Source organism: Drepanopeziza brunnea (assembly GCF_022702325.1).
Source record: "Drepanopeziza brunnea f. sp. 'multigermtubi' strain 214-2 chromosome Unknown ctg11, whole genome shotgun sequence".
NCBI lineage: Eukaryota > Fungi > Ascomycota > Leotiomycetes > Helotiales > Drepanopezizaceae > Drepanopeziza > Drepanopeziza brunnea.
Window position 1 is genome coordinate 2,276,282 of NW_027094074.1, and position 12,948 is coordinate 2,289,229.

The 12,948-nt window shown below is 50.4% G+C and overlaps 4 protein-coding genes across 4 annotated transcripts; 3 read left to right on the forward strand and 1 right to left on the reverse strand.

Moving 5' to 3' along the window:
* Positions 1-4,160: 4,160 nt before the first annotated feature.
* On the reverse strand, positions 4,161-5,572 carry L3040_006770 (uncharacterized protein; the record flags this gene model as incomplete). The annotated part of the gene is made up of 4 exons (XM_007291175.1): positions 4,161-4,318; positions 4,368-4,906; positions 4,957-5,302; positions 5,386-5,572. 4 exons carry the CDS (start codon positions 5,570-5,572, stop codon positions 4,161-4,163), a joined length of 1,230 nt encoding a protein of 409 aa, XP_007291237.1.
* A 458-nt stretch (positions 5,573-6,030) lies between these two features.
* L3040_006771 (60S ribosomal eL43 domain-containing protein) lies at positions 6,031-6,590 on the forward strand (the record flags this gene model as incomplete). The annotated part of the gene is made up of 3 exons (XM_007291174.2): positions 6,031-6,080; positions 6,259-6,423; positions 6,527-6,590. The coding sequence occupies 3 exons, from the start codon at positions 6,031-6,033 to the stop codon at positions 6,588-6,590; spliced, it is 279 nt and encodes a 92-aa protein (XP_007291236.2).
* A 1,471-nt stretch (positions 6,591-8,061) lies between these two features.
* On the forward strand, positions 8,062-10,238 carry L3040_006772 (uncharacterized protein; the record flags this gene model as incomplete). The annotated part of the gene is made up of 3 exons (XM_007291173.1): positions 8,062-8,365; positions 8,553-8,701; positions 8,817-10,238. The coding sequence occupies 3 exons, from the start codon at positions 8,062-8,064 to the stop codon at positions 10,236-10,238; spliced, it is 1,875 nt and encodes a 624-aa protein (XP_007291235.1).
* Positions 10,239-11,267: 1,029 nt separating this feature from the next.
* L3040_006773 (mitochondrial 54S ribosomal protein mL46) lies at positions 11,268-12,629 on the forward strand (the record flags this gene model as incomplete). The annotated part of the gene is made up of 3 exons (XM_007291172.1): positions 11,268-11,313; positions 11,416-12,254; positions 12,333-12,629. The coding sequence occupies 3 exons, from the start codon at positions 11,268-11,270 to the stop codon at positions 12,627-12,629; spliced, it is 1,182 nt and encodes a 393-aa protein (XP_007291234.1).
* Positions 12,630-12,948: the final 319 nt, after the last annotated feature.

The window sequence follows — 12,948 nt, forward strand, 5'->3', positions numbered from 1 at the left end:
CTAGCCAGCTGGCAGCTGGGGGCTTAGGCGAGGCGAGTGAGTTGATCACGTGACCGCACTAGGAGACGTCAGGTCTCCGCAATCCTCAAATCTCTTCGCCTCCACAACTCCCTCCACACCGCGAGTTCCAGAACCTAGATTTTCAATATTTTGGCAATCCTTCGCATCGACGCAAAATCTCCACAAGGCCATGACATTGGATTTGATTTATTTCCTCGCTTACATGCGATTCAGGGGCTTTACCGAGAATAGTAGAGATTGAAATAAGCCTCAGCCCATACACCGTTCTCGCAGGTCGCGCTTCCATGACGTTCAGAGCGCTCTTATACTTTATGTACTGTCAGCTACGTGAATAGCTTATGCCAGCAAGCATGCAATCAAACGATTATATTATCTGTTGACTATTTACTCATTCCGATTGCATCACTTGGTCTGATTTAGCATTGTTTACTTTCTAATCTGTCGCGCTGTGCCATCCATATCTCTTCCTCCCGACACGACACCACTCGGGAAACCACCACTATCTTCACTTAAGCATGAGTGCCCCAACTCTCGACCTACCATCCTCGAAAAACATAAAAAAAATCATAGCCTGGGTTCGCTTGGCACGGTCTGTTCTCGCAACGAGTCTTCCGCTGGACTTGACTTGTTAGATATCCATCCTATCCAGCATCCGCCACAAAACCCAATGCGCAACCATCGTGATCCTATAGCAAATATGTTCTTGGTCTCATTATACTTGCTGTCATTATATTTTCACCGTGGAAGAATAAGTATTTGCGGAAGTCTTCGAATAGCACCCCTCTCTTTCGTAACTAACTCTTTTACGTAACCTTTCGTTGCTCTTTCCACCCACGGTTTTATCCTGCCAGTGGTTTCGCATATCACATAGAGGTTCGAACATGCCCAACTTGGTCTTTCAATATTGAATCCCATGGCTCGAAAACCCACTCGCTCTCCCATCGAGCTCTTCCATCGAGCTCTTCCATCGGGGTTCGGGAGCGTTTTATGATACAATAAAGTGCAGCAAGGTCACGGCGTCACGCCTGTCTATACAAAGAATCAATGTCCGCCTTCTTTTGATTTCAAGACCAGTATACAGTATACTCACCCCGTACTTCAATGATGCCGCTATTGTGACCTGTTTCCAGTCACCCCTACCCGGTCAACAGGAACTTCAATCCAGCGCTCCCTTCCAAAAACCAACATTCACCACACTTGTAATGTATATATAGCAGAACAATCCTTCTCAACCTATAAATCAAACACTACCCCGTATCCAATAACGTACTGTTTGCTTAAAGCGAGGATGGCGTTCGGTCTGAATTAGCTGGAACTTTGGAACCCCTAAGGATGCGAGATTCCTCTCCGCACTTACACACCCTCAACCGCCTCCCTAAAAACGATCAAAGGGAAATTTCCAGTCTTACAACTAGCTAGCGAGAAAGAAAAATATAAATCCATCGATCGGAATAGGATATCGCGTTCAAGCTCTCAACATCGGCGCATAATCGACAGCAGTAACTCAAGGCCTCTGACAGCAAAACCCCGCTCCCGACACGATTTAAGTATATGTGTCGCATTATTTCATATTATACTATACCTAGATTCTAACAGTTTGATAGGTTTCAGGCTTCAAGCCTGTCACTAATACTCATGCATGCATGCCAAGCAGCAAAGATCAAATAAAACGTCATGGCAAGCGAGAGGTCAGCGACGAGATAGAGACGGTAGGTTCTTGAGATTAACGCCTTTTAAATTGGCGCATTCTTACGATCGCGCTATGTATATATATATGTATGTGTGTATGTGTGTATAGCGCGCAGCTCCTGTTCTGTTCTATTCACCATCCACATTCACTCATGCATGCATCCATACATGCATGCGTCTGGTTCCAAGAGGTGCGACATAAGAATTCATTTGTGTGTGTATATATAACCTCGGTGGTTTTAAGCTAGGTAATCCAACTGTGGTCAGATCCACGGCATCAGTCCCGTGCAAGTTGAGTGGGTTGTCGCCGTGAATCTACTCTTAATTTCATTTTTCTTTTTCAAGATACTGTGGTATGAACATATACATATACCTTATTGAATCATGTAGTATATTTCGTTTCGTTCGAATCGGTTCGCAGAATTTTCTTCATATCACTTTAAGTACTGCTGTTATTGTTATCATTGTTAGTACTTATGATCCCGCTGTCATTTCTTATAATATCTAAAGCTTTTTCTTTATATTCACCAGACGTAGCGGATTCAGTTTGAAATTAAAGTGGACCCGTACTTTGGTGAGCCTTTATATCGGTACTGCTCCGTGTTTGCTTTTCTTTGTGTGCTAGCCTCAACGCATGCGTCGTATTTTGCGGCTGAAGGAGGAACGCTATGATACCCCGCTTTCGTTGCATAATTTGCGAAAGGAAGTTCAATCTTTATTATCGATTCGAAGTCATATGGAATCGTATCAGAAGGCTATATTTCGAACGGGATGAACTCACTGAAATTATAAAAACATCCCTTACCTCCGAGATAGAGGACTTGTAATTACTGTGGCTTGTAGTTTGAGTCACGTGCCACTATATATCCTCCTCTTATGAACTTGGCGTAAATGTGACGGAGCGGTCGTTCCGATCCGAGATTTCTTAAGCCGAAATTCTGGGGGGTGAGACCGTGCATGTGGATGAGCTCTGTAGCGAGACAAGGCATGTTGTTAGGCAAAACTGTCGGATGTCCCACCGGATAGGTGCATCGGAATTCTGCAGGAACCATTCCAGCTCAGCTCAGCCCGGGCTAGGTCACCCACCATTCACCCGACGTGACTTACCACAGTCTACATCGACCAAAACGACATTCCAAAACTGTAATCCATCATCGCAATTCCCATAACCAGCCTCGACTGTGGAGGGCACCCAGCCGGCCATGTTTACTTACGGGCAACCTACTCTGTATTCGGAGCTTGAACGAGCAATTGGGATTTTCATTGGGCGATAAGCCGCCGATGCTACTGCATTTAAGCGCGCGGGTTTCTATTTTTGCTCATATCCTAGCCTCGCTTGTTTCAAGATTTACGGAGGTTTCAAGCCGTAAAAGTTCGTCACCGCCTGATTCTGCCAGCCAATCTCAAATTCCAATAGGTAAATTCATACGTAGCAAAGCATGGACGGGCGGTAGGCGGTGACCAACTTGAAGGCTTGCACCTCCATAGGATTTACCTTTGCCGACCCGACTTCTTGGTCGACGACAACAACATTGCCACAACGGCACAAACGAAAGATAAATCCTAGAACATCTATTGCCGTCCTATGAGCTAATAGCTTATGACTGGTAAAATATCCAAGGTGTATAGGGTGGCTTATTGCGTTGGCACTCTTATCCCCGCTCGCTCTATGTCTTTCCGGATATTCTGTTTCCTCGTGCATTCTATGTTGCGATATCAGTGGCTCAACGGACCGTCCTTCAGCAGGTCCGCTCGAGGCTGCCATCGGGACGTCGCTAGATTCGACGATGCAGAAAGCCTCCCCAGGAAACGCCGTAGGCTGTGCAAAACTCAAGTCAGCGCTAGTATCTATCTGCCAGCTATATGTAGCATTGCTCTGAAATACATCATGTACCTTTTCTATGCCTGGCTGCCATGTTGGAAATATCCGGTTTTAGTCATCGGGGTCTACAGGAAGTCCCGGGCTCCAGAAAAGATTCTTCTGCGAGCTTCACGGCGGCGGCGGCGAACAGATTGAAAGCTGCTGGCGGTGGCGGTGTGGTTGTCGCCGGTTTACTGGCTGTCTTGGCTATCTTGAAATGCAACTTACATCCTTCTCCCTCTTTGCACCGCCCATCTTGATTAAACCCCACGTCATATGCTTTGAATCCATCGATCTTTACTTTTCATTTAGTTTGGAAAAGTAAAACTCTTGGATATAGTCACGATGATGTGCGTGAGTGTTAGCTCTGTGGTCGGCGCTTTCTGGGTGGATGGATAATTAAATGAACAGGCGTGGCATATATCTCGAACCATACTTCTCGATGCGTGGCTTGCATGGCTACCTTTTCACAATTCTCAAAGCTAGATTTCAACTATATCGATACTCGCCGCACATTGCAGAATACGGGAAGAGTCGACCAAAAAGAATAGGCCCTAGGTATCGGATTGCTTGCTACCTTGGAAACGTCCTAATTATCATAGAACTTTCGCTCAAATTCGAATCCAGCTCCCTCCAGCCGGTCGATGAACTTCTGACCCAGACATGCAGGCGTGTAGATGCCCCCAGGAAGATCATGTCCATCCTTCAAAATGGAGATCGCAGCTTCCGCGACTGAGACACCGGTAACTGCATCGTTTAGCGTAGATCTCGACACGGTGAAAACGAGACTACTTACAGGCATACAAAGAGCCTTCATACTTTGCCCTGCAATAGGCCCTGATTGGAGTCGGAGTCTCGGTATCGGGAATCGCAATGCCACGGTATTCCACCCGGTCATTCTTGTACTGTTCTTTCGATGGTCCCTCACCTGGCTGGTACACGAACTTCCGAGCTAGTGTTCTGAGGAATGGGATTGCAAGCAGAAGAGTTCCAATCACGAGACTGAAATGGATGGCGATGGCCGTCAGGTAGTTTCGGGCCTTCAATTTTTCCGAGAACTGGAAGTTGGGACCATAGTTGGCGGCGCCTCCCAGCAAAGCCCAGCTGCGGTAGACAATCGGCGTGTCGGCGACGGCACCAAAATGATCGGTGAGGATTCCAAGATCAGAGACGGAGCGGAAGCCGAGGAGCTTGGTGAGAAGCGGCTTTCCAGGGCCCTTTGGGACGGGGATCGGAGAGATCCCGCCAGGGGCGTGGGCTGCAGCGACTTCTTTGAGAGAGTATGTATCCAGTATGGAGAAGACCGAGTTCAAGGTTCCACCTGATGGTGCCGAGCTGCACGCTTGTTAGCCGCGTTCGCCAATAAAGATACACAAGATACACACTTGATGTCATAAACAGACACCACGACTTCTCCCGTTGGCGCAGAGAACTTCTTTCGGATCATGTCAACGAGCGTCCACGTGACCAAATCAGGGGGAGCACTGTCGATTCCAATCTGTGGGATCATGATACACCCATTCTTCTTTGCAGTGGACTCGTACTTCTTGATCATGTCTCTGACGAACGGAACTTCACCGGTGATGTCGAGATAGTGGGTGCCATTCTCGGCACAGGCTTTGAAGGCATGCTCGCCGTATGTACCATATGGACCGACGGCTGTAATGAGGACCTTGGTCTTCCTTGCCAAAGCACCCAGCTCGGCCTCGTTGAGATTGCAGGTCTCGATGGCTGTAAGATGTCAGTTCAAGTGAGCCAGCCACCAGATTTAACAGGACAGCCGAGCGGATTTCACGGAGTAGATGAGTACTTACCTGGTTGTACCCTATCGGGGTTTAAGGTCTTACATTCTGCGGCCACAGCCTCGAGCTTACTGGCGGATCGTCCTGCGATAGCCCATTTCAGATCTGTGGGCAGGTTTGTTGTGATATGTTCGGCTGTGAGCTTGCCCGTGTAACCTGTGGCACCAAAAACAACAAGATCGTATTGGCGAGTTGACATCGTGGCGCGCGAGGTCGAGGAAAGGAATATTGAGCAACTCCCGGTTGGAAGGTAGCTAGCTGGCTAAGTAGGTATGTTATATGTTATTATATATCATATCAATCAGACAATCAATCAATCAAAGTTACTCCGCAAAGTCACTCCGACGGGGCAGAATTGAACCGGTTTCCGGAAAACTGTGACGTATTCGTGTCGTGTGTTGGCTATTTTCCCTGCTTCCTTTTCTCTTTCATCCTTTCATCACAAGATCTAGCCTCGGCTGCCAGTGGCGTTGGATTCGGGCGCCGGGCGTCAGTCTTCAGGCAAGCATCACGTGATACATGCCCCCGGCTGCGCCAAGGCTCGCTAGTGCTAGCCACACCACAGCTGGGTATTTGGAAAAAAACGACGTGAGCAAAGGAACTTTGATCCTCATCGACAACTCCAGACCCGTAAACATCACAGCAACCTCCGCCAGGATGACGAAAAGAACCAAGAAGGTCGGTGTTACCGGAAAGTACGGTACAAGGTATGTACTCGATTCCGTTCCCGGCAGGAGATCCCTCGATGCGCGCATTTAGGTGCACCATTTCGCAATTCGATTATTTCCAACCGTACGATGTACCTTGTTCAGGGCCACTGCGTCGGGGTAAAGAATGAGGAGATGTAGAAGCAGAACGCTGACTAGACTCTTCCTCGCCCTGCAGATACGGTGCCTCTCTGCGAAAGCAAGTCAAGAAGATGGAAATCAGCCAACACGCCAAGTACGTGTGCACATTCTGCGGAAAGACCACCGTCAAGAGACACTCCGTCGGAATCTGGAACTGCAAGGCGTGCAACAAGACCGTCGCTGGAGGAGCCTACACTGTGTCGTACGTGCACCCATACTCGAATGGTTCCCCGATGACCGGACGGATCATCGCCGGAGTGGAAGTGAGATGGGGAGGAAGAGGAAATGATTGACCAGTGCTGCAGAACACCCGCCGCCGCGGCCATGCGATCTACGCTTCGACGATTGAGGGAGATTGCTGAGGTCTAGAAGATTGGTTGGGTCAGGTGTATTTTCGGTTCGGTTGGCATTTGCTGGTGTCTGGGATCGCACTCAACGACGGGTACGAACTTCGAAGCTGCTCCCGCGAAAAGGAGCACTGAATAAAGCAATCAAAAATCACGCCTTCTCCCGTCCACGCGTGCCTACATCGCGACTATCGAGTTGAGGATACAATGTGTGAAATTTGTGAGGGTGTTAGTTGATGCTACCTGCCTGCCACCTGACGGCTCTATAGGCAACAGCCCGGTCCCATTTATGACAAGCCATCGAACATCCCCCGTACTTCCCCCTGGTTTCTTTCCTTGGTCAATGTCGAGAGCCGAGTCCGAAGGAGAGGACGTACCGAGTGAGAAGACCCTAGCTTCAAGTTGCATCTTCACCAGCAAGCCTAGGCTGGGCATCAGGATCCATCATACTGCCGTATAAGCGGCCGAGAGGCTCGAACAATTCGTTGTTACTCAGCTGCCACTCGCACCTTGCTGTCTCTCGGCGGGCTCCATAGTCCAGCCGCTTCGTCGCCTACTTTTGCCTCATCACGCATTCATACAAGAGAGGCCGTCCCGCTGTTGAGTTCCTCATTCAAACCACTGTACTCTGCCCGTGACTCACGCTGTTCCTTAGTCAATGCCCTCTGACTCTCGACTTGTTCTTCGAAAGATGATGGGCTCTTGAAGAGATAATTTGGGAATGTGCTATGCGAAATACCTAACCACCTACGCTGACCACCTACCTACCGTACCTACCTCTTACCTACCTCTTACCTACCCTCGTCAGACAAGTTTCGCTTCGCCATTTAGGTTTGCGGAATCTTGTCGTCGGTATCTCCAGCCGCCAGCGCTGCTGGGCCATTCCGGAGAGGCTTATCTGCCTTCCCTCTTGGTCATACGCAGGCTGCACGTTGCGTTGTCCGTTCTGATAGGGCTGGGTCTTATAACACTCACATCAGCATTCAGCACACCTACCTTAGTTACGATCTGGTGACACGCTGGACAGCTACCAGTAGGCTACTACTACTACTACTACTTCTACCTACTAACTATTACGACTCGTGGCTAGCCCCGGCCGCTGCCGAAGGCGCAATACGAGTCACTACTGTGGTAAACTATACTTGTTCAACTGACCACCTGTAGCATTTGTTGTCTAAGGCAGCCAAAGCAGCCAAGGCAGCCAAAGCTAGCTAGCTACCCTAGGCCCAGTCCCAGCCCCACTTCCGACGCTAGCTAAGCGACTACCCTTCCGCCTTCTCTCGACCATCTCTCTCACTCCTCCGCGCAACGACCCGCTCACCATTGTCATCTCAGAACATCGCGAATAAAAACTCGTGCTTCGCCTCTTTACCTCTTCACCTCTTCACCTTTTCACTTCACTTCGTTTTACTTCCTCATCCCCCCCCAACACAACAACTTTTTCATGTTCCCCTCGTCCACAGACACACACTTCGACGAATCCCCTCGCCATCATGGCTGACCAGTGTATTATCTGTCTGGAAGACTTGGCCGCTGTTCCTGTTCCTGATCCCGACTCCGACCCAGCACTTCCACTTCCCCACGATCTTCGCGATGCGGGCGAGTTGGCGGCACAGACCGCAGACTTGTCAACGCCACATCCCAGCACATCCCCGAATGATCTTGCCGTTGCCTTCCTCAAATCCTGCGGCCATTTTCTGCACGACTGTTGTTTGAAGCAATGGTCGCAGCAGGCAAATAGCTGCCCCATTTGCCGCGGCGCGTTTAACTTGATTGAGGTCCGAGATAAAGTCGGAGGTATGTTACTTCACTTCTCCAGGTCCCCCATCATTTCTTTGCGTGATCGCACGATCTAGGAATTGTTTCTTGGTCTGCAGGTCTGCGGACAGCACTTTCCTTAGTTGAAATGCACTAGCAGTTGGCCGCTACGAGTGCTAATCCCAAGCACGTTGAAATTTTCCATACGCTAATTGAATTATTTTAGGTGTTGTTCTCTCGGAATACGAGGTCGAAGATAAGAAGCAAGTTGCCGAGTTCGATGTGAGAGCGTGGTTGTCCGAGAATGAGGAAGATGAGGAAGAGACTGAAGAGACTCGGCCTTGTCCGATATGCAGATCTGCAGATCAAGAAGAGGTACGAACGGCTGTTTTCTTCACTTGCTCCCCAGGGCTTTCAATGCATTTCTGGCAATACGATCCTGCCAAACTACACACAGGTTTACGGGAATTTTCTAACTCAACACCCCTAGGTCCTCCTCCTCTGCGACTCCTGCGACGCTCCCTACCACACACACTGCATCGGTCTCGATCGGGTCCCAAATGGACATTGGTTCTGTATGGAATGTGCCAATCGAGGTGCTTACCAGAGCGTCGCCTCTCAGCCTCTCACTTCAGCAGTCTTTGCAAGTAGAGACGCCCCGCGAACTCGAGCCAGCATCCGTCGTACTCGCGAGCAAGAGAGAGACGACCGCTGGTTTGGGGCTTGGGCTCTCTTGAACAGCAGAATTGACGATGGTCCGGGACCAGATGACGACACCTCCGACCCCGAAATAGAGGCCTTCTATCTAGATTCTTTCACTTACGCCGAACATGAGAGAACGGAAATCAACCAGAATTACTATGCTTATCAGAGATGGCAAGCCAGACAACGACAACAGTATAACCAAAGACTGTCGATTGCCGGCAGACAAGGAGCGAGAGATGTATTCCGCTTAGCCGCCCCTGCCAGACTTCAGACACCACAGCCGCCTGCTGAATCAATTGAGGAGACAAGGGCCTGGGGCGCTTTCGAGAAAGCCAAGGAAGTCAGTACTGCTGCACCAAACAGACGGAAGCGAAAATCGAGATCAGCGACTGCTTCTCCCGGGGAAGGACCATCTGCGCCAGCCCAGCCAGAGCGCAAGCTGAAAAGACCTCGTACTAGAAGAACTATCGCTCGACCGGAGCCCTCGGTTTCTCGTTCGATCGCCAGCTCTAGCCGCCAACCAAACGGGCATCGCCAAAGTCCTCCAACGGCGGGTACATTGAACGATACCGATGGCCAGCCGTCTTTTCTCTCGTCGCTCCTCAAAGAAGTTGAGACGAATCACACTTCTGATGACGAACGATCTACCCTCCCCTTGACAACTGTTTCGGCGCCCAACCGAGTCACCAGTCCTACATTGGATAGATCTCCTGCAGCCTCACCTGCATCGTCATCACCTTACCACACGCCTCGGGCCCTGTCCACTAGCCCGCCTCCTTACTTGAGCAGCCGATCAAGGTCGCCGATCTCCCTGACAACACGTGTTGAACCGATGTATCCCCGTGCAAACTACTTGCCAAATAGGTCGCGCCCAGGAAACAAGTCCGAAGACAGAGTCGAGCAGCGCCAACCGCGCCCAAGACATCGACCTGTAAGACTCCCACAATCTGAAGATAGTTCCCCAACTCGGGCAGCAATGTCCAGCCAAGCCAAGCAAGGAATCAACAAGATTGTTAAACACGCACTTGCACCGCACTGGAAGGCTGCCGAGCTCTCGAAGGAACAATACGCCAATATCAACCGCAATATATCGAGAAAGCTATACGAAATTGCGGCTGAACAGAGTGTCCACGACGAATCCCGAAACAAACTGGGAAGGATTGCCAAGAGAGAGGTGGCGAATGCTTTGAAACTCTTGACTGCGTAAACGGGACGTTTCTACGAAATAATTGTTTTTTCAAGGGATTCATGGCGCAATATTAGTGATACCCCGGCACAGGAGACTTGGTGTTTGGCTGGCATACTGTGTCAATGGGTATGCGCGGGGGTATTTGTGGTGCGTGGAGCGGCGGACATAAGTGGCATATCCTGGGCGTTTTGCAAAGTCTCGTTATGGTGGTGCATTATTTGCGAGGCCTTTTTGGCATGGCTTGCTTGATACATACCGTGCCCAGGGTGGAAAAGGGACGAGGGTGAAATACCTATTTGCTCTGGAATTGAACGAAATGAGTTTACACATGAGGAACTTGACGTACAAGATGATGATATGCATTGATTTGAATTTGAATTGTAAACGAGAACACAAGAAAGTGTATGCGGCTGTTGGGGAGCACAAGTGTCATGGAGCACACACCCAAGTCCGTGCTGGCCCGAGGAATCGGGAGAGGATGGGGATGATTGTGCATCACGGGAACCATATGAGGTTATTGAATTTTGTTTTTATTGTACATCATCGTTAAGACTCATTGTGATCCCGGTCATCGATGTTCCGAAAATATTGAAGATGTGGGTTGGGGGGGAGGGTTGGGGGGGGTGTAGGAGAGAAGGTGAGAGGGAGTTGGTGAGGGAAATATGTCAACAGTCGCTATCTAACGATTCCCGTAGAGGAGTATAGATGAGGGTTACGCTAGCGAAAAAAGCCTGAATTATACCTCGCGGTAGTTCGCTCTGGGCGACCTCTAAATGACCCGAACGTTCTGGGTGGAAACGGGTTCGGGAGATAAGAATGGGTGCCGTGGATTGAGGAAAGAAGAAGAGAAGAGAGGAGGCGAATTGCCAGAGATTTTTTTTATAGGGTGGGATTTTGACGCTAGTGCGAGAGGGCGTGCGTGCGTGGATTATGTAAGCAAGAAGTTTGGGTGATGTTGAAGAACGAGGCTCGGTAGGGAGATAGATTGTCAAGCATCCGGAACTCGGTGATGAGCAAGCCAGAGGACGGGCAAGACAACAAAACGAGATGACCGCTTCAAGTAGAGGGATGAGAGCTGTGGCTCCGATGATCCGTGAGTTCTCCTAGAAGTCCTAGAAAAGAGCAGAGCCAATTGGGACGGGGCATCGCAGAAAATGAAGATATAAACATCAACCTATACTAACCAAGAAACCAGGCGCAACACGATCAACACGAACGTACTCCCACTCCCATCCTCTCATCTGCTCAGAATGCATCTCCTCACTCACGCCCACCTCTATACCCGCATCCCGCATCTCCCCCCTCGGCCAGCGAAGTTACGCCATCGCCGCCACGTCCCTGAAAACCGACGACGCAGCCCCCAACTCCTCGTTCCCCCATCTCCAGAGATTCCCACCCATGGCCACCACCTCCGGAATCCCTGAATACATCCCCAAAGCTGGTATCCTGCTCTCGCGCCCACCGCTCATCACGGCGCGCCAGACCAGCTTCGAGAAGGCTTTCTTCTTCTACCAGAAACGTCTTAACGAGCGGCTGGCCATGCCCTTCCAGCCGTACTTCTACTTCAAGAGCGACACGCCCGCCGATACGGACCGCAAGATCAAGGCCCGCGAGCGTAACGGCGCTGCGGCGAGGGAGCTGGGTGGCTACAGGGCTTACGGCGATCAGGCATGGAACGACGAGTTGCTGTCTTCGGAAAGCAGTGCCGCACCTGGTATTGAAGGGTTGGGCAAGCTAGGGCTGGCGGAGCCGAAACATATCGTTGAGAGCCTGATCAAGGACGCTAGGGTTCGCGCTGTGGAGGGCAAGGATGGAGCAGCGGTGGAGGTCAAAGAGGGGGAGGAGCGGGAGCTGGCGGCGGGCGAGATCAAGGTGGAGAGGCCGTTAGGGAGGAGGACGGAGAGTGATCAATTGAAAGACAAGACAAGGTTAGACAGGGCTCTAGACCGGACGCTGTATTTGCTCGTGCAGCAGAGCCATGGGCTCTGGGGGTTTCCGGTGGGCGGGTTGGAGGGGAGGGAGAATCTGCATCAGGTTTGTTTGCTCCTTTCCTCCTTCTCTAATTTGTTGGAAGAGTCTACTTGAGAGGCGGTCCGGCTCATGATAAAACAGGCTGCAGAACGCATTATCGTGCAGACGGCCGGTATGAACATGAACACCTGGGTCGTCGGCAAAGTCCCCGTCGGCCACTACGTCCTACCGCCGCAGTACAGCGAAGACAAGTCGCAGCTCATCAAGTCTGGCGAGAAGCAGTTCTTCCTGAAGGGACGCATCATGGCTGGACAGGCGGACATTACGGGCAATGCGTTTGGCGTGCGGAACTTCAAGTGGCTGACGAAGGAGGAGGTCGGCAAGCACGTCAAGCCCAGGTACTTTGCCAGCGTGAAGGACATGCTGGCAGACCGATAGATGGGGTGGGGGGGTAGATGGAATATGTATAAAAATCATAGAGATGTATAGCATCGCGGGACTTGAGGAAGTAAGATGGCGAAAGATGGGATGTACGTTACTCACCGTAGAATGTGCCAACCAACCAACCAACCCCTTTTGGAAAAAAAATAATTATTCCAGGCGCGGGCCAAAGTTTTCGCTGGAGCAAGGCGCTGCTGCAATTTCTCCTTTTGTAATAAGCTACCTAGCTTCCTACCTACCAAACCACTTACCTGACCTGATTGTTGCACATACATACATCTCGAAACACAAAAGCCAGACTCGATCGAGTGCTTTT